The sequence below is a fragment of the Drosophila montana genome, unplaced genomic scaffold (assembly GCF_035044405.1).
Source record: "Drosophila montana isolate Dmon_TW-CO22-7 unplaced genomic scaffold, ASM3504440v1 contig_3031_1, whole genome shotgun sequence".
Classification (NCBI taxonomy): Eukaryota; Metazoa; Arthropoda; class Insecta; order Diptera; family Drosophilidae; genus Drosophila; species Drosophila montana.
In genome coordinates, this window is record NW_026997907.1 from 171676 (window position 1) to 188358 (window position 16683).

The window sequence follows — 16683 nt, forward strand, 5'->3', positions numbered from 1 at the left end:
TGACGGCGCTGGATCGCAGGGGAGGGGGGGAGGGAACCTGCTGGTAGTTGTGCCCAGCCCCGGGGCACGTGTTTCCCCCACTTCATTAAAAAATTGCTCTAAAAACAAACAGAACCCAATCAGGTGTGGTTTGCTTGTAATTGCTTTATGACAATTGCTGCGTTAAATAATTTGCGCATCGTTTCTTGTGCAAATTTATGAGCGCTTTAAAAGAAAAGCGTATGAAGTTAGTTAATTTTAGTTAACATTTTCTATTTTATTTATGGAAAGTTTGTAGCTTCTGAAAGCTGGCAAATCTACGCTTGCAAATGGCTGAACTAGTTCAGTTCAACTAGGATCACTCTTTGTCTCGCTCTAACACATGACTTAGGCTATGCAAAGCAGTAGTCGAACGGCTAAGCAGTGTCATTAAATAAGCTATCAGTGAACTGCTTGCAAGCTCAACTGAACTACATTAAGATCAGTTTTCTGCCATTTTTGTCTCGCTCATGCTAAACAGTATTACAATCGGCTAAGCAGTGCCATTAATTATTAATAAGTTATCAGTGGACTGCTTGCAAGTGTCGTTTGGGAACTAGTTCAACTTAACTACATTATGATCAGTTTGTCTCGCTCTAGCACGGGGTATATACCATGTTAAACGGCTAAGCAGTACCATTAAAACGGTTATCTGCGCACTGCTTAATTGCCAGTCAATCCGTTCTCTCACAATCTGGCAATTAATGCGTTTAAAGTTGCGCCCAAGGCCTTCATGTGGGTGTGGATATATAAAAACTCCCTCTCTCTCTCACACACACACACACAAACACACTCAAACGCAAAATGACATAATTTGTGATTCAATTATGTTGAAGTTTTGGCCGCATATTACATAAGCAGATTACAGCGCTGATAACAAAGCATTAAACTCATTAGGCGCAACGCACTCAAACAAATGCCACACGCACACATGCATTTGTGTGTGTGTATATATGTGTATGTGTGTGTGTGTGTGTCTGTTTGTGTGTGGGCAGAGGGCATGTCAGGCCGTGCCCATTAAATGAACTTATCAATACAACAACACAACAAATGTGATCCACAATACGCTGCGCACCCTAAAAAAAGGTCCTTTAAAAAAATGAAAAAAAAAGGAAGGAAAAAAAAAATTGAAAACGAGAACAAGTAAAGCTCGACAATAAAGGCAAACAGGACATAAATTGAAGCAAGCCGCGCCAAATATCAACAACAAGCGCTTAGCCAGCCAGCGAGAGCGACAAATACACACAAACAAACACGCACACACACACACACACGCACACATACACTGTACATAAAATAGTATATCGCATATCAAGGAAAATCACAACGAATGACCGCCAAAAATTAAATGTCCCCAGCGGACACAGCCAAAAAAAAAAGAAGAAAAGCAAGAAAAGAATGAAAGAAAGAAAAATAGAAGAAAGGCAAAATCAAGCACAGCCAAAGGCAACGGCAAGCAGCGCAGCACAGCGCGGGCAGCGGGCAGCGGGACGTTTGGTTTTTGTGTGAATGGCGTTGTGAGAGTGAGTGACAGCTCAGAGCCAAGACGGAGACGCGCGCAACGTCGACGTCCGCGTCGGCGTCAGCAGCGACGCGCAAAGCGAAATGAAAAATGATTGACTTTTATGGCGTAGCGCATATTCGGTCTTTAACATAATATTTGTCATAAAAGTGGGCGCTGTCGGCAGCTGAGGTTAAGCAGAGAGCACCAAAAAACGAGAGAGAGAGAGAGAGAGAGTGAGGGGGAGAGAGCGCGACATTGTCATAAAAAAAATTGGCTAAATGTTGTCGCCGGCACAGAGCACGAGCTTCCGCCAAAGCGAAACACAAAAAAAAAAAGAAACGGAGAAAAAAGTTCATGCAGTTCACAAATTTGATTGTGATGTTTGGCGGGAAGGGGTTGCCGGGGGCAGCACACACATTTCCGGTTAAAATAATAATGCGGCACCCACACACACACACACACACGCACACACAGACAGACACACAGGCAACAACAAAAGCAATAATTATGGCAAACGAGTTTGCCACGCCTAAAGCCTTACGCCCTTTTGTCGCACCAGTTTGCCAGCTTTGACATGAGCCTTAACCTACAAAGATGTCCTCCACACACTCACACACACACACGCAGAGACACGCTGTCATATACAAGCAACAAAGCAATCGAAACTGCCAGCCACCCACCCACCCCCCGCTGCCCAACACTCTATGCCCCAACTTGCTCTGCTGCCTAGCAGAAGCGACCATTGTTGGCCAAGTGTGTCTCTCTGTGTGTGCGTGTGTGTGTGTGTGTGTCGTTGTGTGTATTTGCAGGAAATTTCGTTTTATGCGCGAGACAAATCGCACCTTATTATGTGCGCGCATGTGTGTGTGCGAATATGTGTGTGCGTGCGTGTGTGTGTGTGTTAGTGTGCTGTGTACGTTTCGACTTTTCGCCGCGCCATTATCCACACTCATGCAGGCCAAGCTATATCTATGGCTTTATCACCACCCAACCAACACACGCTCACACACACACACACGTGTAGATGAATTTACATTTTACGTGTGTATGTGTGTGTGTGGCCAGCGAATGCGCTACGTTAAGCATAAAAGTCACTGCATACTTTTCAGCTGAACTATATCTGGCTACGTGCATGCATACGTATGTATGTGTGTGCATCGGTGTTTATACACGAAATGACTTCATCCTTCACCTCATCAGCTGTGTCCTGACATGATCTTAACTCAGCTTAAAACTCTAAATGTTGCGAACTTTTGCTTTGTCGATTTAGGTTCTTAATTTTAAGTTTATGCAGAAAAGAACGTGATTTTACATACGGGGTTTTCTTTTAATATTCAATTTATTTTATTTGTATATTTATATCGTAGGGAGCTCGTACCTAATCGATTTCTACCTTAAAAATGTTATCGTTATCGAAATGTGAACAGGTTCGATAAACGTATACGAAAAGCTCCCTTTTCTATTTGAAGGGTCACACTGGCTACAAGGTCGCATTTTATGTTTAACAGGGAGCTGGAGGGCGCGAGGATCGGCGACGTTCAATAAAACTGCTGCCAATTGCTTTTACTGCGCTGCTCTGCCGCGTGGAGCTCTGTTATCAACAACAACATTATCTTTATCATCATGTTAATCGTGATTATCGTTGTGCGCTGCCAGACAGCGACAGAGGTTAACATAATTATGTATATCGGCAGCAGCAATATTTGTGGGTCAACGCCGCAAACTGTCCTCCGCCCCCCCCCCGTGTACCGTCATCATCGATAAATGCTGAGCATTAGTTTAGTTTTTCGGCTTGTGCCTTCCAGCAGCGGCAGCATCAGCAGCAGCAGAAGCAGCAGCAGCAGCAGCATTCCAAGAGCTTCGCTTCTCCATCCACAGACGTCGCTGCCAAGGCGACGAGCGACCACCACGCCCGCGAGAGCGACTGTCTGCCTGCCCAGCGGCAGATGTTGATTCCCTTTTGGGTTCTCCCTGCAGCCAGCCCCTCTGCCGCTCTGCTGCTTACCATACCATATCATGCGCTCCGCTCAGCGCTCTGCTCGCTGCTCTGCTCGCAGCGCTGCTTTGCTTACGTTTCGTTTCGTTTCATTTTCGTTTTGGTTTCTTTTTTTCTAGTAGCTTTGAACCCAAACACAGAGCGCGGCATTGTTTGCTTTGCTTTTGGGCTCCTGCTTTGGCGACTCCCCCCCCGCTTTGGACAGTCCCTTTTGTCTATGTGCTTCGCATGCTGTGCATACGCCAGCCGCGTGACTTCGCCCAGAGCGTGTGTGCGTGCGAGTGAGTGAGAGGGTGAGCCGCTGTCTGTCTGTGTGTGCGTGTGCGTATGCGTGTGTCTGTGCGCCAGCTAAACGTTGTTTGTGCGCTTTGTGCCTGCGCGAAATTTCATTCACAAAACTTGCGTTGCCTTTGCCTGTCTCCGTTTTTTTTTTTGCTTCTATTTATTGTTGTTGTTGTGTGCGTGCAAAAAGAGCAGAAATCGCTTGCCCCGCTACTCGACTGCCCGCCTGCCACTTGCCTGTCAGCAAAACTGCGCAAAATCCTTGCCGCTTGCTTTCGCTGCCCAGTTTCGTTTCATTTCGAGCAGCAGCAGCGGCGGCGTCCTTGTAACGCTTATCTGCCCATGTCTGTGCACTGCGAACATGTGTGTGTGTGTGCGTGCCAAGGAAGACATTGATTTCGATTGCGATTGCGATTGCGATTACGATAAACGATTGCGACTGTCCAGCTATGCCTAAGCCCAGATCAATGCTAATAAGCTTGTCCCTTAACGACAACTAGCTGCATGCTATGAAACTTGCTGACTTTAGCGCAAGCTGTGTGCTTGTGTGTGTAGAGCAAAGCTTATGATCTGCATACACGACTTAAGCACGCACACACACACACACAGACACTCGCACACAGAGACAAGCTGCTAATAGAATTTCTTAGAATTCTTGTTGTTGTTGCTGATGTAGCTGTATTATTGTTGTTGGTGCTCGCATTTTTGGTTTTGTTTTCCATTTTCTCTCACGCACACACACACACGCACACTCTCTCATTTGCTTGGCTTGCCGCTCTTTGCACAATTTCTTCTTCAGGGTTATTTTGTTTCTTATCAATTTCTGCACGCACACATTAAGCTGCGTGTGTGCGTGTGTGTGTTTGTGTGTGTGCCCGCATAAGTTTGACACATTCATATCCATTCCTCCACTCTGCTCTTCCTCTTTAACAAGTGTGTGTGTGTGTGTGTGTGTGTGTGTCTCCTTAGAAGCTGGCCAAAAGCTGCTCATCCTTTGGCGCCTCGGGGCACCCTGTGCCATTGGGCATATCTTAGCACTTTCACTCTCCTGCGCTGCGCTGTGCTGTGCTATGCTGTGTGATGATGTCCTTGCCTGGCTCCTTGGTTCGTTGGTTGCATGTGTCACAGTTATTGATTGGAATGCGCATAAATTGAAGCAAAATGGTTTCCAAGCCAAATTATGTGGGATTCGCTTCTTTATTTTGTTGTTTTTTTTTTCTTTGTTGCTTCCTTCTTTGTCCCTTTTTCTTTATGCTTCCTGTCGATGTTTTTAAGTTTTTCTTTTCTTCCCTTTTTTTGTCTGTCGCCTCGTTCACTTTTACTTTTATTTTTACTGTTCCTTATCCTTATCAGCAACGGGTGTGGTCAGGGGCAGGACCGGGAACGGGACCGGAGCCGGAGCCGGGCCGGGACCGGCACAAGCGAAAATCCACTAGGCTGTCGCTTTCGAAAGGAAAATCTGTGTAAATCCCAACGTCGAATTCTAATCAGTGTTTACCATAAAACATAACCTTATTGAAATTAAACCAATTTCGGGCCTGGCATTCCCTTTAAGATCTCTATTCCCTTTACTTAAGCAGATTTTTGGCATTTTTAATGCTAATTGCTAGGAAAATTTTTGCTAGGTAAATTTTTGCATTATAATTTAAATACCGTTGTCCCCTCAAACGGGGGTTTCACTATATTTGTGCTTACGATCAGAAATTGTTGCATAGTTTATATGCTGACACCGTTGCTGCCACTGCGGCGGCTCGCTGTTTTGGCAGATTTGATTTGTGGCACAGTTACTTAGCTTAATTAACGGTAGGTTAATAATTCAAGTGGCCGCTGGGAAGCACGTTTGGTATCAGTTTGAGCGGCAGAGTCAGCTGTCTGCTCGTCTATTGAAGGTCTTGGCGGCCTTGGCTGGCTTTTGAGGCCAGTACGCTGTTAGCGGCAACTGCCGTTAGTTTGTGATTTGCAACTTTGACAGCTTGAACTTGCGCTCAAAGTTATGCTACAGCATTTGCAATTGCAATTAAAGCAGCTCAAGAGGAGAGCTACATGCTCTTCTCTCTCTCCCTCTCTCTCTCTCCCTCTGTCTCTCTCTCCACATCGAATGGGCTCATTTGGAACTGTCAACTGCACTGGATGCGCCTTTCGTCTGCCTTCTTTGTAAGCAGCAGAGCACAACTAAAGCACGTTGAGTGGGATTAAACGATATTATAGGGTATTAGACATTTAGGCCAAGTGAGACAAAACGCCGTAACGAAACGCGCACACAAAAAGCAGAAGTAGAAGCACCAGCAGCAGCAGCAAAAGCCCAAGTCATAGTCTCAGGCATAGCGAAAAGGACGTAATCCGAGTCGAGTGTCGAGTTGATTCGATTCGATTCGAGTCAAGTGGGGGAAGACGCACTTTGAGTGAGTTGAGGTTCAGGCACCGATGTCGCAGTCGCTGCCTCAGTCGCAGCTGATGCTGATGCTGCTGCTGACGTTGGCTTTGGCGTCGCTGTCATTAGTGATTAAGTGCCCTGCAGCAAGTAATTTTTCTTGCTTCAGCTCAACAGAGCGACGCACCCACACACACACACACACACACAAACGCAAACAGCGACACACAAATGTTAAGTTAAGGCAGCAGTCACTGTTAGTTAACAGCACTGGAAGCTTCATATTCGAACTGTCACGACTCGTACACGAAGTGCGAGGAGAGAGAGAGAGCGAGAGAGAACGAGAGCATGAGAGCGCATCGCTATCAGCGCTCTCGGGTTCGTTTGTTGTCAGCGCTGAGCGCGGCGCCGTTGTTCGGGTTGCCCCCCATAGACAGCTCTCGGGCCATTGGCCATATTCCAGTTAAGCGCCATCTGCAATTTGTGGCACAGTCAGTGCCGTTTGGGGCCATCAGCAAGAAGCAGGATTGTAACGGTATATCCTGCGTCGTCGCGCAACTGTTTGTCCACAGAAGCAAGCAGCAAAGAACCAAAAAAAAAGAAAGAAAAAAATACAAAGAAAAAGCAACCAACCAAAAAATAAAAAAAATATTAGCAAAAAGAAAAGCCCCATAAAATGTCCTAGCACATAATGTAAATGCAAATGAAAAGAAATAATACAAAATAATAATAACAAATCTAACGCAACCAATAAACGTGAAAAGTTGAGAATCGAAAAACGAGCAAACGCCAATTGAGTTATCGATATCGTTATCGTTATTGTTTTACGAATAATGCAAATGATGAGTTGTTGAGAATTAAAACGCGTTGTCTGTCATTTTAGCCATTTTTGTTGGTGTTCAACTTATAAAATCTGCTAAGCATAACTCTCACAGCGCTGCCAACACTGCTTCCCTTCCCCCCCGCAAAATAGCGAAGCAAGCAGCCTACCCTACCCCTCGCTGCCGCAGCCTCCGCCCACGCGACCGTTACGGCAGTTGATGCTGCGCTCTTGGAAGAAATACTTTCACACTCACGCACGCACATAGTACATTGTAATTATGTACACACGGGTATTTGGGCATTTGTTATGTTAGTTTTATACGTAACGTTAACGCTTTACGTTTGCGTAAACGTGTGCGTGTGTGTGCATGTGTGTTTGCGTAATGTTTCGATAGATCGCGATCGATACAGCGATTGAAGTAACAGTGACACATCGACTGGCCGCCACATGAAGCCCTCAAATTTGTATTGCAAATGTTATATAATATGTGAAAATCATAGCAATGGCTGCTGGGCACCCCACAAAGTGTGACCACGTTGCATAAACAAAACGCCGTGGCAAATTGCAGGAAAAACTACAACGAAAAGTTCGTGGCGAATAGTTTTTGTGCCATGTTCCGGGCTTATATAAGCAGCCGCCATACAGAAACAGCAGAAACCCGAAGTAGCACACACTCACACACACACACACACACGCATAAACGCACAAAAAAAGAAATGCGAAAATACCTACACATATACATGCGTGTGCATATATGTATGTGTGTGCGTGTGTGTGTGTGTGTGTGTGTGTGAGCGCGCAGTGTCAACGCAGCAGCAAATAAAACAAAAGTGAAAGTTAACAAATACACACGCACAGTGTGGCCAGAGCGCCCATTCAAATGACATTCTATTCATCTGCTCACTCCATTTATGATAATTATAAAAAAAAAACCATATATACATATACATGATTTTTTTGTTGTTTGTTGAAAAGCGCAGCGTCTTTTGTGACCCACACGCAGCGAAAGAAACAAATAAATACGAATATATGCATTAAAAATCAACAAAAAAAATTCTTCGTGCTCTAAACAAAAAGAACGCTTTGCCTGCAAGTATGCTGCGTTTATTGTTGGACAATCAGCATCAGCAGCAGCAGCAGCAGCCGCAGCTAACACCAATACACAGTCATACACGCAAAATCCACATGCAGGCGCCGCAGTCGCTGTAGTCTTTGGCGCTGCCATCACACACACACACACACACATATGCATATATACACGTACGTACTTACAGTTACCACCAACACTAACACGTACAGTGACAAAGAAGACGGCGACTACTTCATGCTGCTACAAAAGGCACGCCGAGTGCTTGCCTGGCTGCCCTAAGTAACTACTCACTCACACACATATACAAACATATACATTGCTGCTACACACCACCCACGAGCGCTGTTTTGTGTTTGCAGCAATAACAACAAGAACAAGAACACCAACAACAAGCAGCGGCAGTGGCAGCAGCAGCAGCAGCAGCAAGCAGCGTCGGCCGCTGCGAATTATATAAATTTCTTTGGCCTGTGCGTGTGCTGCTGCTGTCTCTCAATACGTGTACGTGTGTGTGTGTGTGTGCGTGTGTGTGTGTCTATGCGTGTGTTGTGTGCTAGGGACGTTTTTTCGGCGTTCTTCTTTTGTGTGGTGGCTGCTGCGGCTGCTTCGGTTTCACTTCGTGTTCGTCATGTGCTCGTCGTGGCGCTGCTTTCATTCTACATGCTCGCTCTCTCTCGCTCACACTCTCGCTTATTGGCTCGCTTAAAGCTCGATGCTGTGACACACACACACACACACACACACACGCACGTATTGCTTTTGCTTCTTTCGCGTGAACAAATGCAAATCAGCAGACAATGCAAAATGCAAAGTTGTTGTCATAAATCTCAGTCATCAAATTGCGTTTTATAAGCTTTATTTTTCGCAAAGCGCATAACGCATGTAACGGCATTTCAAATGCAAATCAAATGCAGAGCGCACAAAAAAAAAACAGAAAAATAGTAAGAGAGCGCGCAGCTGAGCTTGGAGCGTGGGCGCACAACAAGCAGCTAGCCATACATAAACCGTTGCGTTGGCGTTTCGGCAGCGAATGACAGAAAGAGAGGGAGAGTGAGAGTGAGAGGGAGAGGTCGGCGAGAGAGCGCGCTCAAAAACCGAAAATTTCGTTTCGAAAAGCGCAAAGCGCTGCGGCAACCGTAAAAGTCTTTTGTTGCCCGAAAATTATAAAAATAAAACAAAATGTAGAAAACTCATTAATCAAATAATAACCTAATCATAAATAATGCTTACAGTCCAGCCAAACACGAAAAATAAGATTTGCTGCTATGTGACCTTCGCGTGTGGCTGTAAGTCCAAAAAGAATGCAACAACAACAACTACAACTACAACAGCAACAACAACAACAACAGCAGCAGCAGCAGCAAAACAAGAAAAAACACACACGACACACGAATTTCAATTTAAATTTCAAGGTTAATGTGCAGCAGTGTCGCAATAACAACAACAACAACAATAACAACAACAACAGCAGCAACAACAACAACTACGACTACAACAACAAGAAGCAACATCAAAACAACGGTCCCAACAGTCGCAAAATATAAATAATCAAAAAGAATTTAAAAAAAAGTGTTGTTAAATGTTAAAATGTGCTGTTCTATCGAAATTTGTGGCAAATAAATCGTTTATCGTTTATCGGCCACAGTCGTGACTTTCGTTTGCGTTGCGTTTGAGTTTCTGTTAATTCCCCAGTTTACTTTAACTCGATATTCCGGTTACCGCCCCTCCATTCACTGCAAGCTCCGCGCCTCTGCCATGAGTCGCTGCGCCGCCGATCTGCGACATCAACGAAAAGTGCTTGTTAATTGACGGTCTGGCAACGCCATTGCCATTGATAGTATCAGCCATTTGGACTGGTCGCGAAGCACGTGATTCATGCCGCTAGCCGCAGAGCGCAGAGACGAGCCGAGCAGTTGCCAGGATACGGAAACGGTAACGCTTGGAGCCGCCTTCAAGGCGCAGCAGAAGGAGACGCGGCAGCTGAGGCAGCAGCAGCAGCAGGCGGAAATCGAAACGACACACACATATTAATGATGATGATGGGGCCATGAGCCCATCATTTATCGCATTGAATTGGAGTCGCAAGCGCGTCTCAAGCGGGCCTGCACCATGCTAGCACCGCCGAACCCGAGGTCAATATGCGGCCAGGACCCGGGCTGGTCGTGATGGCGCTTGCGTTTATTTCGGGGGCTCGGCGTGCCAGCACCACAAACACCATCAGCAGCAGCAGCGGCGGCGGCAGCAGCTCGATAACCACAACAACAACAACACCAGCAATAACAACAACAGCAACACAAGCAGCGGCAGCAGCACATTTACCGTCCAGCTACGACTCGGCCCGGCAGAGCGGCAGAGAGTCGTCGAACTTTGGAGCTGGTGGCGGCGGCGGCTTCTCATTTCTGCTGCCAATATTGCATGACGGTAGCCCTGGTGACGACCCCGCCCAAAATTTTCCGCTCAACTTTGATTTCTATCGGCGGCCGGCGGTGCACGCACCAGACGAACCGCTGCGACGCGTTCGCAGTCTCGAGGCGGGCCGCACGGGCGGCACCGAATCGGCGGCGGGGGCGCCCGAGTCCAGCGAGGCGACGCTCATCGGCGAGAACGGGGAGACGGAAGCCGAGCCGGAGGAGCAGCAGCAGGACGAAGAGGATAACAGCGGGCTGCCCGTGCAGTACGCCTCATCGCGCGCCTTTGACGACGACGCGGACACGGACGCGGACGCGGACGTTGTCGCGGACGAGGACATCTTTGCGCTGGTCGCCGAGGACGATCTGCTGTCCGAGGAGTCGTTCGATCGGCTGATCAAGCTGAGCGAGGACGCCGACAGCGCAGCCGCCGAGGAGGAGGATTACAACCTAGCGCAGAGCCAGCAACAGCAGCGGGAGCGGGAACGGGAACAGGAGCCCGAGCCAGAGCAACAGGACGAGAGTCGACTGGTCGATGAAAGCGTGCTGCATGCGCAACACAACGAGAACCGGAACGAGAACGAGAACGAGATCGGGAACGAGAACGGGAACGAGAACGAGAAGGACAACAGCAGCAACAACAAGCGCGAGACGGGCGAGGAGCAGCTGGAACAGAAGCCGCAGCCGCAGGAGGAGATCAGAGTTAACGACGCTTATGCGTCGCATCTAATCGCAATTGCCCAGAGGGACGGCGGCACCTCGTCGAACGCTGTTGCTGCAGCAACAACAACAATAACAACAACGAGCGGAGCAACTGCGGCTGCAGCCGGTGTCAAATTGCCGACGCCCGTGGATCCCAAGAAGTCCATACTCGGCAGTGCGGCAGCTCTAACACGCCTTAATCCTTGGATATCAGCTTGTGATCTGGCACAGCCGGGCACAACAGGCACCGATTTGCAGGTGAGTCGCTGAGAATTCCAGCTACACCTTGGTCTTGAACTGGGAGGGAATGGGAATTGGAATATTTTCCGTTTGAACCTGATAGGGAATGGGAATAGGAATAGGAATAAACTCAATAGAATACTCGGGTACCTTACGAAGATGTTGAACTGAGAGGGAATGGAAGTAGGAATATTTTCCGTTTGAACCTGGGACGGAATGGGAATAGGAATAAACTCAATAGAATACTCGGGTACCTTATGGAGATGTTGAACTGGGAGGGAATGGGAATAGGAATATTTTCCGTTTGAGCCTGACAGGGAATGGGAATAGGAATAGGAATATATTCCGTTTGAACTAGGATTAATCACTTATCTGACCATAAGAAGGAAAACTCAATAGAATACTCGGGTTCCTTATGAAGATGTTGAGCCGAGAGGAAAAAGAAATAGGAATATTTTCCGTTTGAACCTGAGAGGGAACGGAAATAGGATTATTTTCCGTTTGAACCTGAGAGGAACTAGGATTAACAACTTTTCAACGGCGAACACGACTTGCACATTTCTCATTTTTACCATTTCTGTCAGCTATTTTTGGCGCAGTGTATGTCATGTATTGATATTGATAGGGATATGGATATGGATATGGATATTGTTTGTGACATTGCTGACATCAGTCGAATGCACAATTATATGTGTTATATCTTAGTGAAATCGCTGCGGGGGCGGCCTTGCACGTGGCTTGCCACACAGAACAAATGCAGTTCCATTTCATATTGGCCACATGTACATAATTATTGTTATGTGACGGCAAAGCAGCCAGCGGCTAGAGGTCACGCGGATGATACGGACGCCATGAAAAGACACTGCTTTGGGAGCACATGACAATAGCCAGAACGTATTATTTTTCTCCACTTACTCTTGAGCGCGGCAGATGTCGCAAGACTTTGACAAGATGTTGGTAACAAAAAGCAGGTCCTGCATTTGACTATATTAATTCCTGTCTCTTATCCAAATCTCATTTAAGCTAACTTTTTTATAGATAGCTCTAAAATCTCCCATATTCCTTGAGGTTTTTAAACGTTCAGTTATCTAACTTCTCATTGGACTCCTTATCATACTCTAAGTAAAAAGTGTATTAAATGTATCGGCTTGATAGGGGCGCTTTTTTCTCTACATTTTGATTTATAGAGCGCCTGTGCTTACCTCCTCCCTGCCGCCTGGTCCTGTTGCCAGCATCTATTGTAGTCGCTGGCAATGCAACAATACGCAGATTAAATGCATACAACTGCCATGACAAATACGTATACCAATATAAATACAAATCGATGTAGAAGATTGCTTTTTCCACGAACAACGACTTCTAAAGCCCCTTTTGCTTTGTTACCTAATTGCAACATAATGTGGCCAGCTGGCTTTAAATTCGCTGATAAACTCTTGGTTGGCGTTGCCACCTTGTAAAAATGTGTAGCAGCCAGCTTTTGTCAGTGTTCGTTAAGTCGATTCCACCTTTATTCCACATGTGCGAATTGCTAATGTTTTGTCTAGGGCATTGTAATTGCCGGCCAAGCTGTAGAAGAAAACCGTATAAATTAATTTGTGCCAGAAACGTTGCCCTTCGGAATTCGCAAGCTGCGAAATTGTGAATTTTAACTATTCTCTGGTTAAATATTAAACTGCATATTGAAAGGGAGCAGCTGCGTCTGCAGCTGCCAATTGGCTCGAACGGGAAGGCGTCAAGCGGCAAGTTTCCATATACTTTTATTACTAGTGTTTCTCAAGTTGAGAGGGGGGGGGGGAGGTTCATGGGGGAATTTGGGCACCAAGGGCTGCCACTCAATCGTAAGAGGAGGGAGGCAGGGAGAAGGAGGAGGTTTTCATTCTTTCCTTTCGTTCGTTTCACTGTGCCGCGCGGCTCTGATTGTGCATGCAAAGTGTTTGTGTGACAATTGCGCCACATCTTGGGGCCACTCAAGTTCTACTTTCCAAGTTGCACGTCATCATCGCCCCATCATCAACATGATGATCATCATTCGCATCATCATCATCAGCCTGCAACGTGTTACAAATCAACGAAAATGGCTTTGGTAATTGTGCCAGCAAGAGCGAGAGCACAAAAAAAACACAAACATACCAAAGAAAACGAGCACAACTTTCAATTCGTCGTCACTTTTTGCATTTTCATTACAATTTTCCTCTTTTTTTTCTTATATACTTTTTTTATATTATTTTTTGTGTGCTCTTGGCTTTGTGTGCGCACTCTTGAAATCACGGGCCGGCTTTTGAAATGTTGCCAAAATGTGCGACCACACCTACAACCCCGCCCCGCCCCGCCCCCCTCCTACATGGCCCCCGCTTGTCGACCACAAAATGGCTGCCTTTTTTTTTTGGATTCTTTTTTATCAGTGCGCATAAAATTCTCATTGGTTTGCCGAGTATAATTCAAATTTTAATATTTATTAACAGCCGCCAACGTTGTCGTCGTCGTCGACGTCTTCCTATTTGTCGTTTTGCCTGTTTTCCTATGCAAATTTAATTCAATTTCGCGGCACTTCTCAATGGCCTTTTGATTGCGATTGCGATTGCATTGCCGCAGGCAGCGTTTTGGCCATTGGCCACATTTTGGTCAACAAAAACAGAAAGAAAAAGAATATTAACAAAAACAATTAAAATGCTGATTCAATAGTAGTTGGACAGACAGACAGATGGACAGAGTTGAAACAGACAACGACTTTTAATGCCAATTAGTTTGCTTTTACTTGCTCTTCAATTCCATTTCAGAGACACACGCGCAGCTATTGATTTTCAATCAATTGGCCACGTCCTGGGAAATGCTTTGCAGACCTGCTCCTGCTCCTGCTGTCTGTTGAATCTATATGCGTTTTCCTGTTGGTTTGTTAGTCTGTTGGTCTGTTGCTTATTTGCGGCCAGCGGCAATTAAATAATCAAGTCAATCAAACCATTTAAATGTGCTCAACTCTGTTGCCCCGTTGCGCCAAAGCGTGCCAGATGAGAGCCGGTTGATAAATTGAATGCCAAACACGCAGCATATCATTTAATGTCGATTTAACCGTGTCTCACGTTGGGCGCCAGCACTTGTCCCACGTTGGGCGCCAGCACTTGTTAATGAATGCGGTCACAATTAGAAATAAATTGCAGCTTGTTTACCGATTGAACGGCCCTCGTAAATACTTATTTACTCCGAGTGCGCCTCAAAGGGCTTGGCTTGCATTTGTGCATGCTGTGGCTGTCATATTCTCATATACGTATTTTGTGTGCAACAAATTGTGGCAACTTTAATTAAAATACCAAATGTGCGAGCGAGGGCCGAGTACACCTGGCTACGTACGCTGCCGCTGACATTGACGGACGCAACAAAGTTCTCAATCCTTTTGCCGAGTCATTGGCTGTTGCAGCCCAAAAGTGGCGGGCGCCCGAGCAGGGACTGGCGCCTTTTGTGCAGCTGGCAGCCAATTAAACTTGACAGCTTGGCAGCTGGCGAAAAATGTTAAATGTTAAGCAAAGCAAAGCCCAGTTTCAATTAGCCATAAACAGCGCTTCGCTGTAAATAAGTTAACATTCTCTTAGCCAAACTATGTGGGCACATGTGCACGCAAGTCTAGCTCCTTTTTATGGCTGCCTATATATTGACAGACAGTCAGACAGACAGACTGACGTACAAATGCCAGCTGTCAGCTCATTGGGAATACAAGTGCGAGTGCGGAATTTGTGATGAGGCCTCGTTCTCGTGCGAGGCTTTGGCAACATCGGCAACAGCTTCAGCTACAACCTCGCGGCCTGTTGATGTGTTGATGCTGCACCCAAAGACCTGGCCCCCGCTCCCTGCCATTGCCTGTTGCCTGTCAAGTGCTAGGTGGTTTATTGTGCACATGGTTTATGCTGCCAGCTCCTGCTCCTGCTCCTGCTCCTGCTGCATATGCATGCACTCGGCGCATGTCATGAGTGCCTGTCGAGTGCGCCTCAGTTTCAAGCGAACGTCTGCGTCTCCGACTGCACAATTCTGCGTGGCCTTTTTCGGTTTGCTCTGTATATATTTCTCTGTATATATTCCTTTTTTTTTTTTTGTTGCCTTTTGCACGTTGCATAGTCGAGTGCAAACATTTATAAGAACGCAACGAGAAGCCAAACGGGGGCAGGGACTGCAGCTAGAGTTTGCAGCAAAGTGGCTATTGGCAAACAAATCGAGGCTTTGTCCAAGTGCCTCATATTATAGAAATTGTGGCCGATATTTTCTATTCGATTTGCTCAAACTCAATTCAACAGTTACAAAATATATATGTATGTATATTGCCTTGGCCAAAGGGGCAGCCCTTTCAAATTCAATTAAAAACCGATGCTTTGTTGCATTTAATTCAAATTTTATAGAGCTTCCAGTTAAACTTGTCTCTGTGTGAGTGCGTTTCTCTCTGTGTGTGTGTGTGTGTGTGCCAGTGTTGTGAGTGTTTATTTGTGTCAAGGATGTGCACACAAAATCAATTATTTTGTAAGCAGGCAAAACGCACAGCAGTGGCAAGTTGCAACTGCAACTGCTGCCGCTGCCATGTGCACTATGATTACATCATTTTCACAACCAGCCCAACACACACACACCCGCACACACCCACACACACACACACAATGCCAGACAGACAAGCCAAATTGCAGTTGAATGCGAACGCTGTCATAAATTTCCGCTCTGCTTTTGACGACGTTTACGACGACGACGACGACGACGACGACGACGGGGGAGAGAAAGAGGCCAAGCTGAAGGCTTGCTGCTGCCCGTTCGCCACTTGAATAGCAAATCGTTGCGAGCTATGAAACTTGTGGCCGCCAGGGATTTGGACAGCCTGCAATAACACTGATTGAATGCGCCTTGCCGCTGGCCAGTTCGTCCTGTCGTCCTGTCGTCCTTTCCTCCTGCCGGCCAACATTCGGACACACACACACATTGCAGTTATTGGCATTTCCGTTGTGTCCTTGTCGATGATGCCAGAAATAAGTAAAGTGCTTCAGGTTGCCATAAGAAATTCATAGGCATATCCTGCTCGCTGTCAATGCGACGATGGCGACTCCCTCCCGACTGTCTGGTCGGGCAATTCGTTGCAAGATTGCAACAGATTGATTAAGTTTATGTTCGATTTGAAATTAAATTGCGCAACAAATGTGAACTATGACAATGAAACTAAGCCACACAAATGCCGAACAAATCGTTCGGCAAATCGTTCTTGCTGGACACGTTTATGAGCTGTGCTT

At 46.3% G+C, this 16683-nt stretch overlaps 1 protein-coding gene across 4 annotated transcripts in view; it reads left to right on the forward strand.

Annotated features, from left to right (window-relative positions):
- The window catches only part of Mid1, a 65627-nt gene that overhangs the window by 9878 nt on the left and 39066 nt on the right, over positions 1-16683 (forward strand). For 2 of the 4 annotated variants that reach the window (XM_064685440.1, XM_064685438.1), the window contains exons 1-2: positions 6676-6706; positions 9314-11449. The exons of 1 other annotated variant lie outside the window; for it this stretch is intronic. In XM_064685440.1, coding sequence (XP_064541510.1) covers positions 10220-11449 — 1230 coding nt within the window. In that variant the 5' untranslated portion in view covers positions 6676-6706; positions 9314-10219. Of the gene's footprint in view, positions 1-6675; positions 6707-9203; positions 11450-16683 lie in introns of those variants that run through there. One more of the 4 variants, XM_064685439.1, reaches the window with a different exon arrangement.